This window comes from Bos javanicus, chromosome X, assembly GCF_032452875.1.
Source record: "Bos javanicus breed banteng chromosome X, ARS-OSU_banteng_1.0, whole genome shotgun sequence".
Classification (NCBI taxonomy): domain Eukaryota; kingdom Metazoa; phylum Chordata; class Mammalia; order Artiodactyla; family Bovidae; genus Bos; species Bos javanicus.
This window is the reverse complement of record NC_083897.1, coordinates 134,659,192-134,686,263: the sequence shown is the minus strand read 5'-3', so window position 1 is coordinate 134,686,263 and position 27,072 is coordinate 134,659,192. Positions and strand designations below refer to the sequence as shown.

Sequence of the window (27,072 nt, the reverse complement as noted above, 5' to 3'; positions counted from 1 at the left end):
TGGTCCATCCCATGCCTTCAAAATAAAAAGGGATAAGGGAAGCGGGTTAGAGACTACTGCTATAACACCAACTGTTGGTGATGGCAGTGGGTGGAGACTGAGCTGCAAATTTTCTATCAACTCAGTTCAGTTGCTCAGTCGTGTCTGACTCTTTGTGACCCCATGAACTGCAGCATGCCAGGCCTCCCTGTCCATCACCAACTCCTGGAGTCCACCCAAACCCATGTCCATCGAGTCGGTGATGCCATCCAACCATCGCATCCTCTGTCGTCCCCTTCTCCTCCTGCCCTCAATCTTTCCGAGTACATGCATAATAATTATTATTAGAATTTAGAATGATACCTGTCTGGAAGTAAAATCAAGTCTATTAGTATGATTCTTTTAATTGGAGGATAATTGCTTTACAATATTGTGTTAGTTTCTGCCATACATCAACATAAATCAGCCACAGGTATACATACGTCCCCACCCTGTAGAACCTCCTCCCCACCTCCCACCCCATCCCACCCTCTAGGCTGTCACAGAGCACCAGGTTTGAGCTCCCTGCATCATACAGCACATTCTCACTGGCTATCTATTTTACATATGGTAATATAAATGTTTCAGCATTCCTCTTTCAATTGGTCCCAACCTCTCCTTCCCCCCTACTGTGTCCACAAGTCTGTTTTCTGTGTCTGCATTCTCATTGCTGCCTGCAAATAGGTTCATCAGTACCATCTTTCTAGATTCCATATATATGCATTAATATATGATACTTGTTTTTTTCTTTCTGAGTTACTTCACTCTGTATAATAGGCTCTAGGTTCATCTACCTCATTAGAACTGACTCAAATGCATTCCTTTTGATGGCTGAGTAATATTCCATTGTATATATGTACCACAAGATTTTTATCCATTCATCTGTCGGTGGACATCTAGGTTGCTTCCATGTCCTAGGTATTGTAAATAGGGCTGTAATGAACATTGGGTTACATGTGTCTTTTTCAATTCTGGTTTTCTCAGGGTATATGCCCAGTAGTGGGATTCCTGGGTCATATGGTAGTTTTATTCCTAGTTTTTTAAGGACTCTCCACACTGTTCTCCATAGTGGCTGTATCAATTTACATTCCCATCAACAGTGCAAGAGTGTTCCCTTTTCTCCATACCCTTTCCAGCATTTATTGTTTGTAGACTTTTTGATGATGGCCATTCTGACCAGTGTGAGGTGATACCTTATTGTAGTTTTGATTTGCATTTCTCTGATAATGAGTGATGTTGAGCATCTTTTCATGTGTTTATTAGCCATCTGTATGTCTTCTTTGGAGAACTGTTTGTTTAGGTCTTCTGCCCACTTTTTGATTGGGTTGTTTGTTTTTCTGGTATTGAGTTGTATGAGCTGCTTGTATATTTTAGAGATTAATCCTTTGTCAGTTGTTTCATTTGCTATTATTTTCTCTCATTCTGAGGGTAAAATCAAGTCTAAAAACTACAATCTTCAAGCAGGGATACACACAACAAAAGCAATTTATTTCTAGGACTGGAAAGCAGATTAAACATAACATAAAAATTAAACTTACTATGTTCCACAGTGTGAAAACAAATTACAGACCACAATCAGTCAATCAAAAAGAAATGATAAGTACTTTATTAAGTTAGCATAGACTGTACTTGTACAAACTGCAGAGCTGTCCTATCAGAGACTTGTAGAAAAAATATATAAGCAACTGTTGGTATGATAACAGGATCAAGTTCCACCTTGTATTTCAACACTCCCATTTTTATCCATCCAATTTATAGTAATTATTTGTTATTCTTCCTTATCTAGTCATATACAGAATATGATATTTAAAAGGATCCGTTTTCAATGATTTAGACACCATATTATAGGCATTCTCCACTGGAAGAAATATTTTTTTCTTAGATCTTCAAAAGTGTGATATATATATGCTGGCCTGACCTTATGACTAGAAATGCTTAAATACTAATATATTTTTAAAATCAATAACTGCAAATGCCACATGACTACACTCATACACTGTGTTGTCAGGGAATTATTTTAGAATATTTTGAATAGTCAGCAGCTTATGATTCCAATAGTCTTCATGGGTATAATTCATTGCCTTTTCATTTCATGCACATTCAAAATTCTTACAAAAGAAGAATGATGAAAACAAAATATATAGTCTTGCCTCGATAAACTGTGATGCTCAGCAGTTGCACAGACACAAGTGTTGAATTTCAGGGTGGGGAGCAAAACAGTAGCCCTTCAGAGAGGGGTGAGCCGCTCATCTTCTGTCACAAAAGCATCATTAATGTGCCCTCCTTTCATGTCCAGGGGATCACAGGGGATGCCATTTTCAATCGTGATCACATTTTCACACTTATCTTCACTGTCTTCCATTTCAGATGGTCCTTTGTTCTTCCTAAATGCACATAAAAAGAATGATTGGGATCTAGATCTAGGAAGAGAAAGCATGGTCTTCTGTTCCAAGATGGAGATCAGGAAAGGGAAGAGAAACCTTAGAATGATTGGAAAAATGGGTGACATTGTGTATTTTCAAATAAATTTCAAGGATCATAAAAAGTTGATGAGGTGTAAAGATGGTATCAAGATCAGAAGTCTGCATGGATCATATATATATGAAAGAATATATATATTTATACAAATGAGTATGCTTGTATATACACATATATTCATATGTACATTCACACACAAATTGCATGAAGGAATGCGAGGGAAATGTATAATCAGATTGAAATGAAATATCAAGAAGCAAACTCATATTACTTTGTAGAAGGATGTAATCATTATAAACTGCAGGTATCATTCCTTGCCTCTACTCATTACAAAATAGTTGTATTCATTTGTAAGTCAGGTTTTTGGAACTCAGAACACGTTTTACTAATTACATTACAATTCATAGCTATAATCCCAGGTTATTTCAAAAAATTCAATTTAACAGGATAAATTTTTAAGTTACTCATTCTCAGACCCTTTGAAAACCCTGATATCTCAACCTAAGTGGTAACCAGTCCCTTAATATTTCCCTGGGGTGTGGAAAAATATAGCCTTGAATTCAAAGATTCTTCCTGTCTTTTGTGAAAGGCCAAGACACTGAGCCAACTGTGCTCAACTATCACAAAGGAAGGTGGAGAAGAGAAACATGAGTGAGTACCTCTAGGCAACCAGAGGGCAGAAGAGTTTCTCTGAGGATTATCATATCATAGGTTGTTGGGGCACCATGGAGGCACGATGTTAGGAATGAGGCTTCCAGACCTGTCAGAGATTCTCTTGTCCCAGAAATTTGTGGAAACTCCAGAGGCAGACCTGAGTGGATCACATGGCTGGGATGGTGGACATTGCCGAGGTGACCAGAATGGACTCCCACCACTATGAAAGTCCCTTAGAACCTTAGTGAGTCTCCAGTGGGTGAGGAAGTGATGAAGATGCCCCAGTGATGACCAAGGTCTATCAGTCCTACATGAGAGTTCATTTTCAAAGTGCTTTAAAGAACATGGTGGAGGAAGGCAGAGAAAAGAGAGAATGAGAGAGCTCTTGTTTACAAAATAATGACAACTATAATTAATGATGCTGGCTACGCTAAACAACAGATTTTCAGTGTAGATCCAACAGCCTTTTATTGGAAGAACATGCCACCCAGGACTTCCATAGCTAGAGAGGAGAAGTCAGTCCCTGCCTTCAGAGTTTCAGAGCACAGACTGACTTTCTTGTTAGTGGCTAATTAGCTGGTGACTCAAAGTTGAAGCCCAAGCTCATTTATCATTCTGAAAATTCCAAGGCCCTTAGAACAAAGCCTGGATAACAGCACATCTTTTTACAACATGGTTCACTGGATATTTTTAAGCCCACTCTTAAGGAAAAGATTCCTTTCAAAGTATTACTGCCCATTGACAATGCACCTGGTCACCCAAGAGCTCTGATGGAGATATATAACAAGATTAATGTTGTTCTTATGGCTGTTAACACAGCACCCATTCTGCAGTCTATGGATCAAGGAGTACTTTAGATTTTCAAGTCATATTATTTAAGAAATACACTTCATCAGGCTAGAGCTGCCATAGTGATTGCTCTGGTGGATCTGGGCATAGTCAGTCAAAACATTCTGTGAAGGAGTCACCATTCTAGATTCCATTTAGAACATTCATGATTCATGGGAAGAAGTCCAAATATCAACATTCACAGGAGTTTGGAAGAAGTTGATTCCAATCGTCAGGGATAACTTGGAGGGGTTCAAGGCTTAAGTGGAGGAAGCAGCTGCAGATGTGGTAGAAAAAGCAAGAGAACTAGAACTAAAAGTGGAGCCTGAGAATGTGACTGAATTGTTGCAATCCTATGAGAAAACTTTAACAGAATAAGAACTTGCTTTTTATGGATGAGCCAAAAAAGTGGTTTCTTGAGATGGAATCTACTCAGTAAAATTGCTGTGAAGATGATGAAATGTCAACCAGGGATTTAAAATATTGCATAAACTTTGATAATACAGCGACAGGGTTTGAAAGGATTAACTCCAATTTTGAAAGCAGTTCTATTGTGGGTTAAAATTGTACCAAACAGCATTGCATGTTACAGACAAATGTTTCATGAAAGGAAGAGTCAATCAATGTGGAAAACTTTGCTGTCTTATTTTCAGAAATTGCCACAGCCACCCAGCCTTTAGCCACTACCACCCTGTTCAGTCAGCAGCCATCGACACTAAGGCAAGACCCTTCTCTAATAGAAAGGTTATAATTTGCTGAAGGCTCAGATGATGGTTAGCATTTTTTATCTCCAAAATATTTTTAAATTAAGGTATGCACAGTGATTTTTTAAGACATACTGCTATTGCACAGTTCATAGTCTACAGTAGAATGTAAACATAGCTTTTAAATGTCCTGGGAAACCAAAAACATGTGGATCACTTTATTGAAGTCTACTGAAGCCTGCTACATGTCTGAGGTATGCCTGTACTTTTCTCGTTACCTCTTTTGCCCATTTTCTGTCTGGATTTATGACAAATAGCCACTGGAAGACTCCTAAGACGTACTTTCAGGTGTTTTACTCACAGGTTGCTTTCTTTTATTTTTAAATCCTCTTCCTGAACGATGCAGGAAGAACGGAAGTCACTAACACTCAATTTTATTTTTCAGGAAAAGAATTCATGTTTTTAGCAGAACATCAAATAGGAATGATCCAGAAAGATAAGTTTTATTATACTTAGAGCAATGCACAGGCAGTGAATCAGTTTATTACAGGACATACTGCGAAATGTGACAAAGGGCTGTATTACTGTTAGATAACCTTTGAGCTTCTTATCATGTCCCTCAGCCAGCAAGTTACTGAGTCTGCAGTTTGTGAAGGCCACAATGTCAAGACTCTGAACGACTGGATCTAAAGTCACAAAAGAATAATATGTGCATAATTTGCCATGAACACAGTTCTCATTTTGATACATTTCCATAGCTATTTTGCTCAGAATCTTTTTGATGAGAAATCCTTCTTCTAAAGAAGAGAAACTTGTTCTCATTCATCTACTTCTTCCTTTTTCGTTCTTTCCCATTCTTTTTGATGCCTGGTGGATCATTTTCCCCTTGTGACTGAGAGAGGGCAAGTTTCTTGACATGATCTACAAGTGTCCTGCCCTCTGCAATTTTTCTTCTAATTCCATAAAAAGCATTTTTTAATTGAAGAAACTGGCAAATGAACACTAGCAGTCATTACTTCTAAGACTACCATTGATTGCATTGCCACTTATTTCGGAATGCTCCATCCATTAAGATTTTTGTAATATGGGTTTCATACTTACATACACAAATTTCAGAGTAAAACTTGAATGTTAAAAACCTATTTATTGTTGTGAATAAGTATTACTCACTCCAAGCCTGATGAAGAGTGATTTAGGGAGAAACTGCATGACCTAGGGCTTTCCTGGTGGCTCAGATGGTAAAGAATTCACCTGCAGTGCGGGAGACCTGGGTTCAATCCCTGGTTTGGGAAGATCTCCTGCAGGAGGGCATGGCAATCCCCTCCAGTATTCTTGCCTGGAGAATCCCCATGGACAGTGGAGCCTGGCAGGCTACAGTCTATGGGCAAAGAACTGGACATGACTGAGTGACTAAGCACAGCACAGCATAGGCATTTTTTATGATAATTTGTAAATATAAATTTGTCACTAGGGTATCATTCCTACTGAACCATCACTTTTGTTTTTTAAAATCCATAAAAAGGGAGGGAAGGATGATTGAACTTTGGAGTTTTTCTTTTTTATTGAGCCCTTTCTGTTCACTTTAGGACAAGAACTATGTCTCTTCCAATGCATAACAGGCACTCAAAACATAGGTATTGAATGAGTGTTGGGTACTGTGAATGGACATGATGTGTTCGATGGTTACAGAATGTCAGTTGCCTTTGCTTTTTGGACAACGTGGAAAGTGATAGGATACCCATATCTACAGGAGGAGGGGCCAAAGAATTCTAGTTCTCTGGTAGGTGATTTCACCTGGCTGGAGGACCTTCTCGTCACAGGAAATCACGCCCACCCAAAGTGGAACTGATTGTTGATTGCTGATGCGTAGGATGGACAGGGGAGTATCTTCACCCTGAGGAAGTGAAAACACAGCAGCCTGCCCTTACCTAGGTCTCTGGGACTACAACCCACCAACTTCCATTCCCAGCATTGGGGCTGTAATGGCACATTTGGACCTTTGACAGTAGCATGCACAATGGCAAAATAGTTTCAAGTGATTACAGTGAGATCTATGGTGTTGGAATGCTACTTGAATGTTATCAACTCCACCTATTTGAAATTAATAAACCATCAGTGAAGCCTGGCAAAAATCTATACCACTTCTAGTTCCTAAGGTATGAAAATGAGTATTTTCCTCCATCCATTTGAAAAAGTAACTCTTCAAGAAATACAAGAATTAGCACATGTGTGTATTTCCCTCCTCCATTCCTCTTTTTCTTCTTTCCCTCTTTTTTCTCCTTCTTCTGATAGATCCTATTCAAAATCTGCCTTGGGTTACTGTCTGAGTAACTTTGTGTAGAGCATCCATCCATCCATCCATCCAATTGTTTGTTTTATCACCCAGTTACTCTCTAGTCATCTATCCATCCACCCACACATCCATCCATCTATTAGTTTATTATCCAGCCAGCCAGTCATTGATTTGCATTCATTGATATATCCATTTATCTGTCTTTCTCGCTAGCCAACACACTCGTGTCTGTCCATCCAGCTTTAAGCACATTGCTGGAGTGTCTATTCTGTGCTGAATTCAGTTCAACTGTTTTTACAAAATGTCTTTTAATTTGTGTCTGACGCAGTCCATGGGGTCGATGAGGGTCGGACGCAACTGAGCAACTTCACTTTCACGCATTGGAGAAGGAAATGGCAACCCACTCCAGTGTTCTTTCCTGGAGAATCCCAGGGACGGGGAAGCCTGGTGGGCTGCCATCTATGGGGTCGCACAGAGTCGGACACGACTGAGTGACTTCACTTTCACTTTTCACTTTCATGCACTGGAGAAGGAAATGGCAACCCACTGCAGTGTTCTTGCCTGGAGAATCCCAGGGATGGGGGAGCCTGGTGGGCTGCCGTCTATGGGGTCGCACAGAGTCAGACACGACTGAAGTGACTTAGCAGCAGCAGTTCCTCCTGAGAGATTCAGGTTAAAAAAAATGGTGATGGAGCTGGGCAGGAACACAGAATTTTGTTTTTAAAAAATGTATCTTCTCAGTGCATCACATCTGGAGGCACTTGTCATTTTGTGTCATTGGTGGTGATATTCACCAAATTTCTTCCTTTACAAAATACAAATATCTCTGTATAATCAGTACATTGCTCATAGGAGTGCTGCATTGAGACCCTGTGAGTATCCTATTCTCTAATCAACTTCTACTCAGTGATAGTATCCATTGAGAAGCCTCCGCAGAATCAATTACTATTATATGGTGATTTTCTGTTTCTGTTACACCTATCCAGACCACTGAAACTTTCTCCACATCAGCAGAAAGTTGTTTCACTTTCTTATCACTTGTGTATTCACTGAATTAGCACTTTTATTTCCTTCAAGAACTTTTCCCTCACATTCACAACTTGGCTAACTGATTGGTGTAAGAGGCCTAGCTTTCAGCCTGTCTCAGCTTTCAACATGCTTTCCCCACTAAGCTCAATCATTTCTAGCTTTTGATTTAAAGTGAGATATGTGACTCTTTCTTTCACTTGAACACTTAGAAGCCACTGAAAGGTTACTAATTAGCCTGTTTTCAATATTCTTGTCTCAGGAAATAGAAAGGCCTGAGGAGAGGGAGGGAGATGGGTAAAAGCTGGTTGGTGGAGCAGTCAGAACACACAATATTCACCATTAAGTTTGTCATCTTTTATGGGCATGGTCTATGGAGCTCACACCCCAAATTCCAACAGTAACATCAAAGATCACTGATCACAGATCACCATAACAAATAAAAAAATAATGAAAATGACTGACACATTGCAAGAATTACCAAATGTGACACAGAGACACAAAGTGAACAAATGCTGTTGGAAAAATGGTGCTGATAGACTTGCTTGATGCGGGCTGCCATAAAACTTCCATCTGTAAAAAACTCCCATAAAACCTCAATTTGTAAAAAACATGCAATAACGTGAAGCACAAGAAAAGGAGGTCAGTCTGCTTGTATTGGGTGGCCCACGTGGCGAGGGGGTGTTGAGTTTGCTCAAGATAAACGAGTGGCAGCTAAAACCAGAAAGAGTATTTCTGTCTCCCTTCAAACAAGATAAGGTTGAAAAGCCAAGGCTCAACAACAGCCAGAAAAACAACAAAGGACACACAAATATGATTTCAAAACGGGCCAGAGTTAATGATTGGGGAATTGCAACTGTCATCTAATCAGTGTAGAAGAGCCCTGGGAAACTGCAGTGTTGCTGGAACAATTTTAGTGGGCGTTGTAGCATAGTGAGACTAGTGGGCTTTGGCATCAAGGACATCTGGTTTAAATACTAGAACCATTACATTCTAACAATATGTGTGTAGGCAAGTCTCTTTTTATCTGCCATGTGATAGCAAAAACAATACGAATTACTGTCTATTACACAGACAACTGCTTTGTATACATCATCTTATCTAATTCCTACTGTAATACTATGTAGATTTTACTATCATCTGTTTTTGAAAGAAAGAACTGAGACTCAAACATGGAGAGCAACTTGTCTTTCAGAACTCACTGGTGAAAGGAATGGACCTGGAACTTACTTCATCTTCCCACACTTCGCTCAACACACATATTTGATTCCTATTGACTGTGTACATTTAAGGTTAGCAAAGTAAAACAATTATCAGCTCTAACGTTTCTCAGTTCATTTACATTTCTATTTTCAAGACAGTTCACTCACTTGACTGAGACTTATAAGACATGAAGTTTCAGTATGTGAAAACGTTGGCTGAGCCCCAGTCTCTTGCATGAAAAAATTCACACAAAGCCAAATGCACTTTTCTTTACTATTGACCTTATAGGAAGACAAATAAAACCAGAAGGAAATCAAGTGAATTTACTACTGATTCTAGTCAACTGTGACCATTAGCCAGTGTTTAATGTCCTGAGTCCTTGACCTGGCTTTGTTACAACTACAAGATTATCATCTCCTTATAGGCAAGGGCCACCCATGTTATCTCTGTACATCTCTTCCACAATACATTCTAGACTTCCTATCACAGAATACATGGTCAATAAAGGAATGGAATAAGATATTTTTACCTCTCTGGGCCTTGGCATCTGGAGAAATGGATACAGATCATTGTTTAAAGTCCCTTCCTAAGATAACAACATTACAGCAGTCCATTTATATAAAAGATTCATGAATCAATTCTACTACATACATACAAGTCTGAAATTGCACTGTGTCTGTGACTTTCCTTTTATAGCCCAAAATGCCAGGTTGCATAGAATTAGCACTTTGTAACTGCTTTTTGATGGTGATGCTTCTTTACACTGATACAGCATTCCCCAGTGTCTAAAGCACTTGTGTGTACTCTCTTAATTTTGTCTTCCCATCAGCATAACTATTTAAGAAAATACTATCCTCATTTTCTGTATGTGACTGCATCAAGGCACTCAGCCAATAAATGCTAGGGCCTAAGACTGGGACCCAAAACCAAGAGTATCGATCCAGTGTTTTTTCAACTAAAACACACATCACATCATCAACTTCATCATCATTCCCATTATCACATCATTCCCACCATTAAAGCCATCACCATCATCACCATCATCCCCCATCACTGTCACCACCATCATCATCGCCATTATCATAAAGCTGACCAAAGAGCTAAAATACCCACTTCCAGCCTGGGGCTAGACACAGATCTAGTACAGATGTCATTGTCAAGTATATGCAGTTTGTCTTAGTTGCCTTTCCACCTACCCAACTTCCTAATCGTTCTCTAAAAGAAAAAAATCACTTTTCTAACTCTTTTCCTTCCACAAACCTCTTATTTTACAAACTGCTATTCTCAACTAGATGGTAATAGAGAAAGGAAGCAATCTCCTCAAATTTACTTCCCGAAGAGGCAGCAGTTGTGATGACATGCTGAAACCTGCTGGTTCAGGCTTGCAAGAGGAGACTGTTAAATATTCAGAAATTTCACAGTGGATAGGAAATCAGCAAATGCTACGAATCAGGGTATTGTTTTTTTTTAGAGAGAAGGCTGATTAGCCAGTTCACCACTATTACAGTAAACAGCTGACCTAACAAGGCCTCTTGCTTTTTAAAATAGGTGTTTGTTAACTAATAAAATCTCAAGCAATAGGCCAATGAATTGGAGAAGCTTCTGCACTACTGTGGCAATATCTGGATGGAAAAGTGATCTTTTCCAGCATTCTTTAACCACAGAAATGGGTTAAGCTCATCTTGGATCATAATTACTATTTATTTAGTACATATTATACTTGATACACATTTCTCTCACCCAATCTTCACGGAAGCCCTGTGAGACCTTACCTCCCTCATACAGATGGAGAAATCTGATGATGCAACAAACCTCGCTCAGCTAACAGGTATAGCTAGTATTTGAGTTCACCTAGTTTGGGCCACAGTGACTGCACACTTTCCACCCAGAGGTTCTGAACAATCAGTGGAACGCTGTTATTGACACGGCCAACAGAAGAGTTAAAGCGTCACCTGAGAATTTTCCCAAAGGTAACTTAAAAGGTGCACATGTCTTAGATGACACTGGCACTCTTCTCTGTAGAAGTAGAAGGGTGATTCAGATGACCCTGTGGTCCCTCCTGATCCTCTAGGTTTAAGGTGTTCTATCACACAAACTATGTTCATTACTATCTAACCTGTCGATTGCATTCTTGAACAAATCTGTGTCTTCCTCAACACTAAAGGCTTTTGAGGGCAACTTCTATCTTTTCGACAAACAAACTTTCATCACAAAGATCAGAGTTCCTCCCACTTCAAACTGTACCCTCTCCCCACTTTTGAAGCAATACTTGTCCCAAGAGAAACCCAGCAAAATTTTTCCATATCAAGTGGAAAACCTAACAAATCAATTTTTCTTCAGAAGGTTATCATGACTGTCCTGTCTCTATTTGCTAATTATTGATGCTCTCCAGGTTGACACAGGAGATTTCTCCATCTGTTTTCCTGGTTTGAACATGAACTAAATTTGTGAAGGCAAGCTTGTAGCAACAGGGTCACTTCTCCCAAGCAACAGATTATGATGCTACACGCCCAATTATTATATTACTGGAGAGTTTGCTCAGAAGGAAGATAGCTGATCCCAGTACAAATGAACTGAAAGACCAGCAAAGCATGATAATAAAATAACACTAAGAGCTAACACTTACTCAGCACTTGCTGTGTGCCAGGCACATCTTCAAGAATGCTACTCTAATAACTTTTGATTCCAACAAATTAATTCTTTCTAACACACCTCACTGTCCCTCGAGCAAAGTTATCTATGCACAGATAGTAAAGAAACATTTAACCAACTTGACTCCAGCACCACAAACCATGTTCTCTTCAGCTTGGCTTCCCTGACTCATTGCCTGTGCTTCTTGATAGCCATACAGTTAATGCATTATATCCAAGAGCAGAGTCTAGCCAGTAAATACTTTGAATCCAAGTAGTCCATCTCCAAAGCCCATTCTTCCACCAGCTATACCATAGCATACTAGTGAGGAAATTGGAAAACAAGTGGATGAAGTCAATTCATGAAGGTTACAACTGCTAGAAAGCACGGAATCCTAGCATTTCCGGATTAATATAAAACAAAGCTATTAAACACAGGCATGCAAATATCACAACAGAATTTTTCTAATATTCTAGAAAGCAAAAGAAAACAAATTAATAATTTGGATCAAGTCTCTCAGCATTACATGTCATGCCAAGAGCAAGAAAATCAAGCAATTACAACTTGATCTTAATCCTAAATTAATTCAGGGACTAGACATAGATCACATTCATTCCATAGCATTTCACTGACCATTTGTGAAAAACAATTGCAAAGCTGCAAATTTAAAATGATTACCTTCTGCTAATAACCAGCGTGAACCATATGGAAAGTGGAAAATCTCAGCAGAAACATTTACTCGAACACAAACTTGGCCAAACACAACCTGCATGTCCCATGTGGGCACCAACACTTTTGAAAACCAATGTGTGTCCCTGTGATGCCCACTTCACAGAATTCCTCTTCCTTGGTGTCAGAAGGGAAGGTTTAGAAGCATCAAAGTAGAGCTGAGGACTCTCTCCACTTGCCCTCTGAATCAGAGGTGCTTATAAACAAGATTATTTTCTCCTTTCATTGTGAAAGCTTTGTTTCCTCCCTACCTTAGTAACTCTTTCACCACTCTGAAATTCTCTCTGGAAGTAATATCAATAAATTAGTGAGCAAAGCTTGCATGTGCCCCAGAATTCAGCTAAATGAACTCCATGAGTGGTAATCGAAATGTAAGTAGTTAAATTGGAAGCCCTCAAAAAAGTGAACTAGCTGGATATCATTAAAACATCTCTTTCAATTGTACATCAACTAAGTTTCAATTAAAACAATGCATCTCCTTCAGAGAATGAACTTTAGTGGCTCCGTGTAGAGCAAAGGAACCTACATGTTCAACAAGTGTTCCAGGTGATCCTGATACAGGGAGATGATTCAAAGGCCCCTGTGAAGAAGATGGGTCTATATAAAATCACACGGCTCGAGGGAAGAGCGTCCGAAGGGAGGGAATGTAAAGACATCACAAAGTATCTGGTACAAGATGGTGGCTATAGGTACTGGAAGAGGCAGGCCAGGGAGGGTAGGAGAACAACAGTGGAAGAACTAGTATTTGGAGGTGGGTGAAAACCAAAGTTTCACTCTGCCTATCAGAGAAGCCTGTAAGCTCTGTATATCCAGTGTAAAAAATCAGTACCCAGATGTCAAAAACAACTCTAGATATGGAATGGAGAAGGCAATGGCATCCCACTCCAGTACTCTTGCCTGGAGAATCCCAGGGACGAGGGAGCCTGGTGGACTGCAGTCCATGGGGTTGCAAAGAGTCGGACACGACTGAGCGACTTCCCTTTCACTTTTCACTTTCATGCACTGGAGAAGGAAATGGCAGTCCACTCCAATGTTCTTGCCTGGAGAATCCCAGGGACAGGGGAGCCTGGTGGGCTGCCCTCTATGGGGTCGTACAGAGTCGGACATGACTGAAGTGACTTAGCAGCAGCAGATATGAAACATTTACATGGTGTAGAAAAGAAAGATGGCAATAGAAGTAGTCACGGTTAAGTAAGGGACTCTGGACTCCAAAAAGTGTCCAAAAACAAAAGCATAAGCGATATTTTGAAAATTGCCCACTTTTTCAGTTTACAATATAAGGGATTCACTTCAGGTAGGGGAAAATCATCTCCTTCTTTTTCCAAGTCATGAGAAAACAGGAAAAAGCTCTTTCAATGTCTCCCTTTATACATATCTTACCTTCTATGTTGCCGGATTCCTGAAATAATCAATAGCATGGTTGCCACAAGGACGATGCAGAATATCACACCAAATATAATAATCCAGATGGGCACAGATGGGTCAGTAGGTGGTGCAAGAGTGGAAGGAATTCTTAAAAATTCCAGAGTCTGGTCATTCAAAAAGAAGGCATTGTTGATCCGGTTTCTATTCATTCTAAAATACAAGGATGATTAAAAACAAACAAGAGAGAAGAAACATTAGAAATCAAAGGTAGAGCCCTGTGTCCCCGGGATTACCACCCTCTCTGTAAACAGAGCATCTCCCCAGCAGAAGCCTCTAGGTCGAACAGTCTGATGAGGGCGATCATGCTGTGGTTTTCTGCTACAGAGGTGCTTGTCTATGCACTACTGCCCTCCATTGCCATGAATATTCTAGAGATCATGTGAAGTCCTGAGTTTTGAGCTCTGACCACCACATTTTATTTCCTGAGAGGTAGCATCTAGATTAAAATGAGGGAACTCTCTTTAGGTGGCTTACATAAACACCAACAGCCTGAAAACACAAACTAATATGTAAAAAGTGGGTGATAAACATAAGAATAAAAGGAAATCAGGAGCAGAAAGAAAACATGAAGCCAGGAGGAGCTGTGAATCCATCCGTTTGATCTTTTTATTTTTTTCCATTCAATTCAACAAACAATTGCTGAAAACTTACTAAGTACCAGATCCTCTGCTAGGTGCTAGAGATACAAACGGTTAAAAAAATAAAAAAATACCCCAGTAGCTTCCAGTCTAGAACAACAGCCCACCAGTCCCTCCACAATCACAGTGCGTACAAAAAGTTCTATGAAAGAGGTACAAATGGGCACAGTGGGAATACAGCAGAGGTGTCAGCATAGTAAGTAGTCAGAGCTGGTTTCCTAGGAAGACAAGTTTTGAGCTGTGCTTTGAGGGACAAGTAGGAATACTGCAGACCCAAAGTACTCACTTCAGACCTGTAGTCCGCACAGGAACTGGAGACGCGGTATACAGTATGATTTGTTTCGTCAACTGCAAGTAGTTCCATATGACTAAAGTAAATGGTGCTTTAGGAGCAAAAGTTTAGAAAAACACGAAGGTAAATGTGTTACGCTCCCTGGGGAAAATCTGCATTTTGGGTGGTGGTAGCAGTCAGGGAGGGGTTGGTAGCAAAAACTTATTTGATCCAAACTAAATTTCTAGCTGGAATTTGCAAATTAGGTCGATTTCTTGGAGATACTGTATGGTCTTTTCTGAATTTACACTAGACAAGCTGATTCCAACAACCTCTAGAGCAGAACTGAAAACCAGAATATGTGAACCTTAGGTGATGTCAAATTTTGTAGGAGCTGCATTAAAAAAATAGTAATAGGCAAAACTGACTTTAATATAATATATATTTGCCCAATATATCCAAGAAAATATCATTTCAACATGTAATCAATAGTAAGTTGGTTCACATTTTATTCTGGGCACAGTCCTTGAAACTTGGTGTGTACTTGACAGAGCATATCTAATCTTGGATTAGATACATTTCGAGGTCTTGAGAGCCATGTGTGGCTGCTGAGTTCTGTACTGGACAGTGCACATCTTGAACCCGAGAGTAATAGCTTCAGAATCTCTGCAAACCAGTACCAGGGTGTCAGGAAAGACCACCCTCAGCAAATGAAAATCTACAGGGTGGCATGATTACTCATGTGAAGGAGAATCTTAGCCAGGTAATCTGCAGCACAGGACAATTTCAATGCAATTTTTATCAAACGATGGAACGATTTCTTTTTTTGTAACCTAGTTTTGATAACACAAAACTTTCCACAACATGACGAGCCCCCCTACCAACAGATAATGGTAAAATGAAAAGTTGCCTGCATTCTCATTCTCTCTACTTTCTTGCTTAGCAGTCAGGCTGATCAGAAGTTTTAGTTCAATACAAACTATATCTCCATCTACCACTGAAATCCCCAATAGGCATCAATCAACATGGATACTTTCTAGTCAAAATTGGCATTGAAAAAGGCCAGGTCCTCAGAAGAGACCAAAAGCAGATATCTTGGAACTGATCTTTCACCCCTCACCTAATTCAAGAGGTGTGGATACTCTAGTAGAGTAGGGGAAAAACAAATCACTGGATGCGAAGGCAGTGTGCCTGCGTTCAAGTCGTCACTCTATTTTTCTCACATGGTGACCTGGGAAAATCAATTAATTTCCCTGAGCCTCAATTTTCTGATTTATAAAGCAAGGATAGTAATAATTAGTCAGAAATGACTGGTGTTGATACTAAAAGCCAAAGATGCATCAGAATATGCCTCGTGAACCTGAAAATATTAAGCAAAGCACTAGGTGGAACTAGTATCATTTTGCCCAATGACATAGATTCTTCAGCCTTGAAATTCCTATTAGCCGCCTTCTAGGTACCATCTCCTTTCTTTTCACTCTGTCCTGCCCTCCTGGTATTGTTTCCTTTAATTTCATACACTCCCAATGAACCCTATCCATACCCTGACATCAGTTCCCACTCTACTGGCCATCATCCACTAAACAGTCCTTCCTCCTGGGGCCTTGGAAACGGACATTTTGTTGTGAACATATTCATCTCCATCCTCCACCTTCAGCCTAAGCACTCCTCCTCCTCACAATAACTGAAGCCTAGTTTAACCACAGTGCCCCCATTTTCCTTGTAGTCCTCCCTGATCACAGGGCTTGAATAAAATCCCTTTTCTCACAAAATACAGGATTCCTAATTTTTACTCCCTAAGTAGTGGCTCTCAGCAGTATTCTTAGTGGCAAAAGTGCAGAAATAATTTAATTCAAACTTCTTCTTTAACCATTTTCCACTGGTACAGAGCTGCAATGCCTTCACTTCAGCAAGGGAAACAGATGGTTGTTCATACAAAAACATTTGGCATTCGAATATACACTGACTACCTTAAATGCTAACGTTTTACAAAGAGCAAATGAGTTCTTTCACTAGATATAATGAGGAAAATGTGCATTTCAATAACCTGTAAATCCCTTTGTTAGGAGAGTGAACTTTGTTTCAATCTTTCTTTCTCAGGATCAAGATTATATTGGGAACTCATTCTTTAGCTGAGCCACAAGGGAAGCCCAAAGTCTTTGATAGTATTTATTTTTCATTTATATGAGAGTCAAGATTTTACCCTTCTTTCCCTAAAAAGTACTTTTTAAAGCTAAGGACTGTACATTAATTCAAGAAGGTAAATCCTTAGAAACCCAAGAAATGTGTATATCTTTCTTGATTTCTAAATCAACTTGCCCAACACCAATCATGTGTGGGATCTGAAGCTTTGACACACATAAATTGCACACTAATTGAAATAAAAACTGCATCCTCTCCTTCCGTGCAGAAAGAAATATATTTCACTTTTGATGGTTTATTCTAATCCCAAGGAGAGGAGGAAGGGAACTGTCAGAAAAAAATGGGTAAAACTTCAAATGGGTGAAAAATATGACTGAGTGTCTGGCCAGTCTACCCGTCTGAACAATTTCCACCTTTTACTGTCTTTGAATTATTTTTCAGAATTGTAAGTTTGAGAAAAGTAATATAATGTAAATGATTCTTGTCCACAGAAAATCAGGTGAATTGTGTCTGGTGGAGCACTGCCAACAGATAGACTGGCATATCTTTTAGCAAATAAACACCACAAATCTTCAATGCCTATATTTGCATGCTGCCTTGAAGTCGCCATTAAAATGGTTTTAACATCTTACTAGTTTCCTCATTAACTTATAAGATAATAAAATCTTTGATGAAAGTGAAAGTCGCTCGGTGGTGTCGACTCTGTGACACCATGGAGATAGTCCATGGAATTTTCCAGGCCAGAATACTGGAATGGGTAGCCATTGCCTTCTTCAAGGGATCTTCCCAACCCAGGGATCAAACCCAGGTCTCCCACATTGTAGGTGGATTCTTTACCACCTGAGCCACCAGGAAAGCCCAAATTCTTTGATAGCATTTATTTTTCATTTATTTATATAAGAGTCAAGATTTTACCTTTTTTTACCCCAAAAAGTATGCTTTAAGGTAAGGAATGTACATTAACTCAAGAAGGTAAGTCCTTAAAACCCAAGAAATGTGAATATTTTTCTTGACTTCTAAATAAAAGTCAAAAGTATGACTTGCCCCTCAAAACGTTTTGCATTTAATCTACTCAAAAACTCCCAGAGCAGAGTACCATAATTATTTCTGTTTTATAGATGGTAAGAGGAAAGCAAAAAGAGGGGAAGTAACTTGTCTGTATTCTAATAGCTACCAGAGGCAAAAGGACTATTCAAAACCCGAGCATTCAGGCTCAAGAATGCATGTGATGAACCGTCACTCAATAGCACCTTACAGGGCGTTCTTGCCAAAAGAAGACAGAATGAAACTTTCTTAGCTAATGTTTAAAGCAGAGCTTCTCAACCACAGCACGGCTGACACTTGGGGTTGAACAGTCCTTTGCTGGCAAGTGCTGTCCTGGGCACTGGAAGATGTTAACTGGCACCTCGAACCTCTGCCCACTCCATGCTGGTGGCCTCTGGCCCACCACAGCAAAATCACTGACACCTTAATAAACAAATCATTGTGAAGCAGAGAGAGAAGTCTCCAAAATCTATGAAAACAGCTGAATTAACCAACACGTTGATTTACCAGGAGAAGGCATACTTAGCAGTGATTACCTGATGGCTGACTGTACCTCAACAGCAGGAAGGGTGTGATTTCTTGAAGGATCAGTAACTACAAACCAGAACGACACCCGCTGGGTTACATTGCAAAGCAGGACGTGGGAAATTCTGCAGATGATGAGAAGAAAAAATATATAAGCAAAAAATACCAAATTGCACTGTAATTCCACTTCGGTGTCATGACCATCTTAAGAGGTATTTTAGCTATGAATTAACTAACTCATTTCTACTATTATGAAGACATGTCTCAATTAACAATAAAATAATATAGGAAATTTCCTTTATTTCAAAATCATAGGCTTGGGGATCATTCTTAAATAAGAAATTTACGAAGAGTAAAACAAACCCCAAAACCAAAAGGAATGACTCAGTGGAAGGCGGCAGGAATTACAGCCTCCATCACCTGTTAGCTGACAGCATCCATTTCCTCGACACTTGGCCTGGCCTCCCTAATACTGAAGTCTTTTCTGTTTCCTCATCAAGATCTTTCTAGTGTCCTCCTCATTCAGCCTTCCACCTCTCAGAACCAGACAAATCTGTTGATCCACTACTTGCTGCCTCTGTTGGCCACTGTCTCTGCCCTTCTCTTACCCCAGTACTGAGGTCGGCCAAATAACACATTTTTGGACAGAGGGGCTCTAATGTTTGCAAGAGGCTTTGAACACTGTTTTTGTATGTATCAGCTTCCAAGTGTAAACTGGAAATGTGCCTCACTCTACCCTGTATACCTGGATCATTTCTTCTTTCACAAGAAAGAAATGGCATTAGTGTTTGGAGACAATATATGAATGCATGAAATCCATGAAGGTAGAAAATTACAGGAGAGTCCACACTAAACCAACATTGTCAGAAAATTACAGGAGAGTCCACACTAAACCAACCAAGTTCTTAAGAACTTTCTCCAGTTCTTAAGAATAAAATTTCCCAAAGTGACATTAGCAACCGTTCTAGAAGAAACACACAGCCTCTATGGATACAAGGAAATTCACTCTTTTCCCTTAAAGGAGCATTCAAGTGCATTGTGTTCTTTTTTACATACTGAAAGAGAATGCCCTTCTGTCAATTTTCCGTAGTTTTCAAGATCTGGTACAGATTATGTATTTGTTGCTAAACTTGGTCTCTGTTCAACAGTGCCGAACAGAAACAAGAGAGAGTTTTGGGTGAAGTATAAAAGAGTAGCTTTTACTGCTTTGCCAGGCAGAGGGGGCCACAGAGGGCTAATGCCCTAAAGATTATGTGACCCACTCTGGAGGGGGTAGTGAAGACTTTTATAGTGTTCAAGGAGCAGGGCATGATGACCTCGTGACAGTTCTTGGATTGGTGGCATCAAGGTGAAGTTTCAAGCATCATTAGTTTTCAATTTCAACCTGTCTAGGATCTACATCCTTGTAGTCAGCAGTTTTCTTCAAATGGAGGGAGTTGTGCTCTTGCCAACTCAATCATTCAGTCATGTCTGATTCTGGGATCCCATGGAATGCACCCCACCAGGCTCCTCTGTCCATGGGATTTCGCAGGCAAGAATACTGGAGTGGTTTGCCATTTCCTTCTACAGGGGACCTTCCCTATGTAGGGATAGAACCTGAATTTCCTGCATCTCCTACACTGGCAGGCAGAGGTTTTTGTTTTTTTTTTTTTTTTTTTTTACCACTGAGAGACCTAGGAAGCCTTGAGGGGTGGGGGGTCACCCTCCTATAAAAACAACTTACGAATGTGTTTCAGGCCTTTATCTGTATCTTTCAGGAACTGGGAGTCAAGTGATTTTGCTATGTAGCCGAATTACAGTCTAAACTGTTACCAGTTCCCTAGCCCAAAAGCTATTCTTTGTTTCTGTATCTTCACATTGCCCAATCATCATCTTTTCAGTCACTGTTTTACTTCGAAAGACAAGAATACAAAAACTTGTACACTGTTTCATTTTTGTCCCTTCAAATATAAAGCACAAGGATTTCAGGCACTCCTAGGCTGATCTGCCCAGAGCCAAGATCCAGAGCCTGCAGCGGAAGCTTGGAGGAACCACTCTGCTCAGAGGGCAGGGGCAGCCTCTGAGGTCCTGCGTCCGGGGGCACAGTCCTAGTGTGCGCAGGACCCTGAGCCCTGAGGTGCCAACGCCACACACGCCAGCCTGTAGCCCGACGCCAAGGGTTGCCTGAGCATCTTGTGCTTCACGTGTGCTGACCGCGGACTCCTAGAAGCCAAAGCAGCTCGAAGATCCGACGCCGCCGCCCGGCCAGCATGGGCAGCTTCCTGAGCAGGTACCTGGGCAGGTGGCTGGGCACAGACAAGGCCGTGCAGTCCGGGTTCCCACGGCCCTGGGCCGCCGGCGTCCCGCTGGGCCGGGGCCCAGGCCAAGTCCTGTTGGTCCGCCATGCGCTCCGGGGCCGTGGCAGGCGGGTCCAGGGCGACTCGCCCGCCTTGTACCGTAGCCCAACCCGCAGGGCCTTGGTGTCCCAGGCCTGGAGGAGCTTTCCCAGCTGGCTGCTCCTCCACCACTTCATGGGGCTGCGCTTTTCCCGCCATCGCAAGACTTCCAGGAAGACTCGCCCATGGAAACGCCGCCACCCCCGCAGCAGACGGAGCCTGGTGACCATCCAGATCACCCTCCCTGAGCGCACGGGCAGCGTCTACACGAGTCTGCCCAGCCCGGAGCAACCGGACGTCTGTGCCAATGAGACTGGACTGAGGCCCCTCACTCAATGCCAGAACGGAGAAAGGAGCTTAGATGAGCCTCACCTGTTTGACTGTTCTGAGACCAAGAAGAGGCAGAGCCCGGAGCCCAGGCTGTCGGCCTTCCAGCCCGTGTGTAGGAACGGAGTGGTCCCTGCCTTTGTGCCTAAGCCGGGGCCTCTGAGAACCAGCTCCTGCTACGGGTGCAACAGCGGCTGAGAACCAGACTTCTGGCCCTGCCTGAGCCTTCCCTGTCTGCAGCCTACCTTGCTCCAAGCCCAGCACCCTCCACGCCCCTACTCCCCCCATCCGCCACCCCCAACCCCCAGGGCAGAGTCACAGAGCTTCCCTGCAGAGATGGGAGCAGACCAGCACTCTGTCCTGGGCCTCCTGCAGCCTGATGTGCCCCCTCGTGTCCAGAGAGCCAGGGCCTGGACACCACCTCCCCATGAAACTCCCACCCACAGTTCTTTTTCCCCAGCTGAGCCCTGCCCGACCCCTGCCTGAGTCACATATACAGCCAAGCCACCTCCCTCCACCCCAGCCAGCGCATCAGCCCAGCCCCGGAGCCACCCCTCCACCCTGCAGAGCCCACACTGAGGGGGCACCGCTAATTCCCAAGCCTTCACTCCTTGCTGCCTTTTCCCCCAAGACGACCCTTCTCAGGAAGGTGAGCTTTTCCCTCGATAGCCTTTATAGAGGTTAAAGGTTGTTCTTTTACATAATAAAAATAGTTTCATTATTACTATGAGGATTGTCATTGTCTTCCTTTCAAAGATTCAAATATTAGGATTTTATCCACAGTATTTTTTCTCCACCTTGGCTTAGTTGGGCCAGACAATTCTCTGTGGGATGCAGACTTCGGCATCATAGGGTTTTAGCAGAAACCCTGGTATCTCCCCTCTGGGTAATACTGGTGGCTCAGTTGGTAAAGAATCTGCCTGCAATGAGGGAGACCTGGGTTCGATTCTTGGGTTTGAAAGATTCGCTGGAGAAAGGAACAGCTACCCACTCCAGTATTCTGGCCTGGAGAATTTCATGGACAGAGGAGCCTGGCAGGCTACAGTCCATGCGGTCACAAGGAGTCGGACACGACTGAGTGACTTTCACTCACTCTCTGGTACCTCTCCTCTAGGTGACAGCACATAACCTACTTTGAAAATCAAACCTGTCTCCAGTCACTGCCAGATATTGCCATGGGGAGGAGGGGTGGGGGATGGTGCAGAATGACACTGGTGGAGAATCACTGACGGACAGTGACCTCTGCTGGCAGGAACTGTCAAGCCTGGTCTCCCAACACGTGCCATTTTTAAAAACAGAGCTGAAGAAAATGAAATGGTGTGTGCTGGACAATAACATATCCCCCAACTTGTAAGTACTTGGGGTGCGAATGACTCATGTATTGGGCCTTATTAACAGGAGACCCCGGTTCGATTCCTGGGTTGGGAAGATTCCTAGGAGAAGGGATGGGCTACCCACTCCAGTATTCCTGGGCTTCTCTGGTTGCTTAGACGGTAAAGCATCCACCTGCAATGCAGGGGACCTGGGTTCAATCCCTGAATTGGCAAGATCCCCTGGAGGAAGGCATGGCAACCCATTCCAGATTTCTTGCCTGGAGAATCCCATGGACAGAGGAGGCTAGCAGGCTACAATCCACGGGGTCCTAGAGAATTGGACATGACTGAGCGACTTTCACTCACTCTCTGGTACCTCTCCTCTAGGTGACAGCACATAACCTACTTTGAAAATCAAACCTGTCTCCAGTCACTGCCAGATATTGCCCATGGGGTGGGGGAATGGGGCAGAATGACACTGGTGGAGAATCACTGAGGGACAGTGACCTCTGCTGGCAGAAAGAGTCAAGCCTGGTCTCCCAACACATGCCATTTTCAAAGACACAGAGCTGAAGAAAATGAAATGGTGTGTGCTGGCCAATAAAATATCCCGAATTTGTAGAATGCTTGGGATGCCAATGACTCATGTTTGGGGCCTTATTAACAGGAGACCCCGGTTCGATTCCTGGGTAGGGAAGATCCCCAGGAGAAGGCATAGCAACCCAATCTAGATTTCTTGCCTAGAGAATACCCATGGACAGAGGAGCCTGGTGGGTGACAGTCCATGCAGTGGCAAAGAGTCGGACACGACTAAGCACACAGCACATAACAATCAGACAATGTAATTTTTAAAAACGAGCTACTCATTTATCATCTTCAGGTTGGCAAACTCAAAAAGGTGACTAATATCAAATGCTGGGAAGGCTACAGAGAATTGAAATCTCAGGCAGTGCTGTGGGCATCAGTGGGTCCAGCCCTTGTGAAGCAGCATTTGGAAGTTTTTCCGTGAACATAGTGGGGCCACCAGAAATACTCTTCCACCCACTCACATCCCCCTCACGGACACACACAGATGGTGAGGCGGTTCTTTCCAGCCCCCTTACTCAGCTGAGAGAAATGGAAAAACCTATATGTCCACTAAAAGAGGAAGGGATAAAGTCAATATGGTATTGCTACCAAGGGAAGACTATTCCACAGATTTAAGGAAGGAAAGAGCCCAGGGTTTCCTCCACGGCTGGGTTTGGGCCAGATAATTTTGTGCTGTGCACGCCCTGTGGGTTTCAGGACGTTTAGCAGCAAACCAGGCCTCTATGGCCTAGATATCAGCAGGACATCCTCCAGTAATAACAATCAAACATGTCTCCAGACATTGCCAAACATTCCCTGAAGGACAGAAATGACCCCTAGTTGAAAACTACTGAGCTAGAGTTACATTTTTTTTAAACAAAAAAACTCAGAAATATTCTGTCCAGTGAAAAAGATGGGAGTGGCACATTATGGATGGCACAGCCATTCGTATCAATTAAGTAAATACAAAGTAACAAGCTGGCATAATAGAGAAGGCCAGAACCAAGTAAGGGGTCATTTGGACACTTTACCTGGATTGTTGCATCTGAAGCATCTTTAAATCTGTGCAAACATGAATTTCAAAATACTCCCCTTCAGAGAGTTGGAGGATAAGCTATAAAGAGCAAAGTCCCTTCTCCCTCCCATGGAGTGCATTTTCTAAGACGGCAGAGACAGAAGGTAAACACATAAATAAACGTGCACACTGGCAGGTGAGGAGGCATGCTATGAAGAGAAACAAGGCAGGAGAAGGGATGCACACAACTCCATCCACACACTGGGGCCACAAACGCTTCCTCTGTCCCCATCACCAGGAAACTCCACTGTCCCTTCCCATGAATTCCAATTCTTCATTCAGAGTTCTCACCAGACGCAACTCAGGCTGTTACACAGCACCTCAGCAAACAAAAGGAAAAGCTGTTATCTACTTAGAAATAAAGATTTCTGACTCATTAACATTGTTCCTACACTTGTTAAAGCCAACATTTTCAATGGTGACAGTTACTGTTACACAGCAAATGTCCTGGGCTGCAATTCAATAAACCAAGCTTTTATTCTGAAGTTTACTACCTGCCCTTTGCTAGACTTGATATACTCAAATCGACCACGTATTTATTAGGATATCTCCCATTCTACTATGTCTTAAGAAGCATCATTTCTCCAAAATTGATATGAGCAAAATGTGATTAGTTTTAGCTGCTTGGGTCTCCCTCAATAGAAGAACATGTAAGTATCCCTCCCACATGATGGTTTGGCCAAAAAAAGTAAGCCTAAGGTTTTAAGCAAACACACCAGTAAGCTTGTGCTCTACACATAACAACTATAGAAATAGAATTACAGAGATGTGTTTCCATTTCCTTCTGACTGAAGCAGTTGACCTAGGATGGAGTAAGCCTACTTGCTAGAGTAACAGGTTGTGGACAAAGGGCCAGGGGAAAGCACCCCTGCTTCTGGAGGCAGCTGCAAAGCAGAGGCTGCATGTGAAGATGGAGACGCCCCAGTGGGCTGGGGTTGCCTCCTGGTTTGGAAGATCCTTTGAGAAATTAACCACTGTCTTGGTTCCCACAGGGGTAAGACACTGAAGTCCAACACGAGCTAAACCACAGGCAGGGAGAGCTCCTTCTACTGTGACCATCCCCACTACGTTCCCTGGGGTAGTATCCGCCCAGGGCAGTCGGGTGCAACGAGAGGGAGAAACGGGGGGTCGGACACCGTCTTCTTATGTCCACTGTAGCCCAGGAGATGGGCCCCTGGGTTAAGAGCCAGGATGTTAAGCACGCTTCATTCACCCACAGATGCTCACTAAGAGCTAACAATGATTGGCCACTATGGTTAGTGGGGGTTGGGAGAAGACTTCAACTGCAAGGGCATTTAGTGCTATCAAGACTCTTGGAGAGGGTGAGATGTATGCAGAGAATAACATGGAAACTTACATTACCATATGTAAAATAGGTCAATGCAGTTCACTTCAGTTGCTCAGTCCTGTCTGACTCTATGACACCCATGGGCTGCTGCCTGTCAGGCTTCCCCGTCCATCACCAACTCCTGGAGCTTCCTCAAACTCAGTCCATTGAGTCAGTGATGCCATCCAACTATCTGTTGTCCCCTTCTCCTCCTGCCTTCAACAGGAGGAGAAGGGGACAACATCAGGGTCCTATTCCCAGCATCAGGGTCTTTTCCAATGAGTCAGCTCTTCACATCAGGTGGCCAAAATATTGGAGCTTCAGCTTCAACATCAGTCCATTGGAAGGACTACTTTCCTTTAGGACTGACTAGCTTGATCTCCTTGCAGTCCAAGGGACTCTGAAGAGTCTTCTCCAACACCACAGTTCAGAATCATCAATTCTTCGGTGCTCAGCTTTCTTTATAGTCCAACTCTCACATTCATAAATGACTACTGGAAAAACTGTACCTTTGATTAGACAGATCTTTGTCAGAAAAGTAATTTCTCTGCTTTTCAATATGCTGTCTAGGTTGGTCATAGCTGTCCTTCCAAGGAGCAAGTGTCTTTTAATTTCATGGCTGCATTCACCATCTCCAGTGATTCTGGAACCCAAGAAAATAAAGTCTGTCACTGTTTCCGTTGTTTCTCCATCTATTTGCCATGGAGGGATGGGACTGGATGCCATCATCTTAGTTTTTTGAATGTTCAATTTTAAGCCAGCTTTAAGCCAGTAAAATAGGTAGCCAATGGGAATTTGCTGTATGACTCGGGGGAATTATGAACTCAGACAGGAGCTCAGTATCAACCCAGACGGGTGGGATGGGGAGGAAGATGGAGGGAGGTTCCAGTGGAAGGTGGCATGTGTATACTTATGCCTGATTCATGTTGAGGTTTGATAGAAAACGACTAAATTCTGTAATGCAATTATACTTCAATTAAAAACATAAATTTTTTTTTAAAAGACTCTTGAAGTTCAAGTTCACAGTGTGAGCCTAACAAAAGATTAAATCCAACATGGAAGCCAAAACTCCCAAGTTGCCAGAATCTGCCCCAAATCTCCATGCTCCATCTGAGAACTGACTGAGGATCGTGGGGTGAGTAAGGACTTCTGAATTCCATGTGGTTTGTCCATAGTCTTTGTCAGGAGGGGTTCTAATTTTTACCCACAGGAGAAACTTCATAGACTAAGCTTTGAACACCATTTTCAATTTTATCAGCTGACATCCCCTGGGAGCCTATCAAGCACCCTGTCCATCAGCAACACAAGACTTCTCCAGGCCTGGGGCCCGAGGCCAAGGCTGAATTCCCAAAGAGCCGTCCATGTGGACACTCAGGGACTGTGAAATCAATGGATGGAGGGATGAACTAACAGAATGGAGAAATGAGCTCCATTGTTTGTATTCACTGTTTGTACAATATCCCAAAAAGAGAGTAACAG

General features: G+C 42.2%; 1 protein-coding gene across 9 annotated transcripts in view; it reads right to left on the bottom strand.

The window, feature by feature from the left end:
• Nucleotides 1-1,485: 1,485 nt before the first annotated feature.
• The window catches only part of CLTRN (collectrin, amino acid transport regulator), a 47,613-nt gene continuing 22,026 nt past the window's right edge, over nt 1,486-27,072 (bottom strand). For 6 of the 9 annotated variants that reach the window (XM_061408091.1, XM_061408087.1, XM_061408090.1 and 3 more), the window contains 3 exons: nt 18,621-18,734; nt 13,945-14,139; nt 1,602-2,402 (listed from right to left, as the gene is read on the bottom strand). In XM_061408091.1, the coding sequence (XP_061264075.1) occupies nt 2,246-2,402; nt 13,945-14,139; nt 18,621-18,734 (466 nt within the window). In that variant the 3' untranslated portion in view covers nt 1,602-2,245. Of the gene's footprint in view, nt 2,403-13,944; nt 14,140-18,620; nt 18,735-26,102; nt 26,237-27,072 lie in introns of those variants that run through there. The other 3 variants (XM_061408086.1, XM_061408089.1, XR_009734762.1) reach the window with 3 other exon arrangements.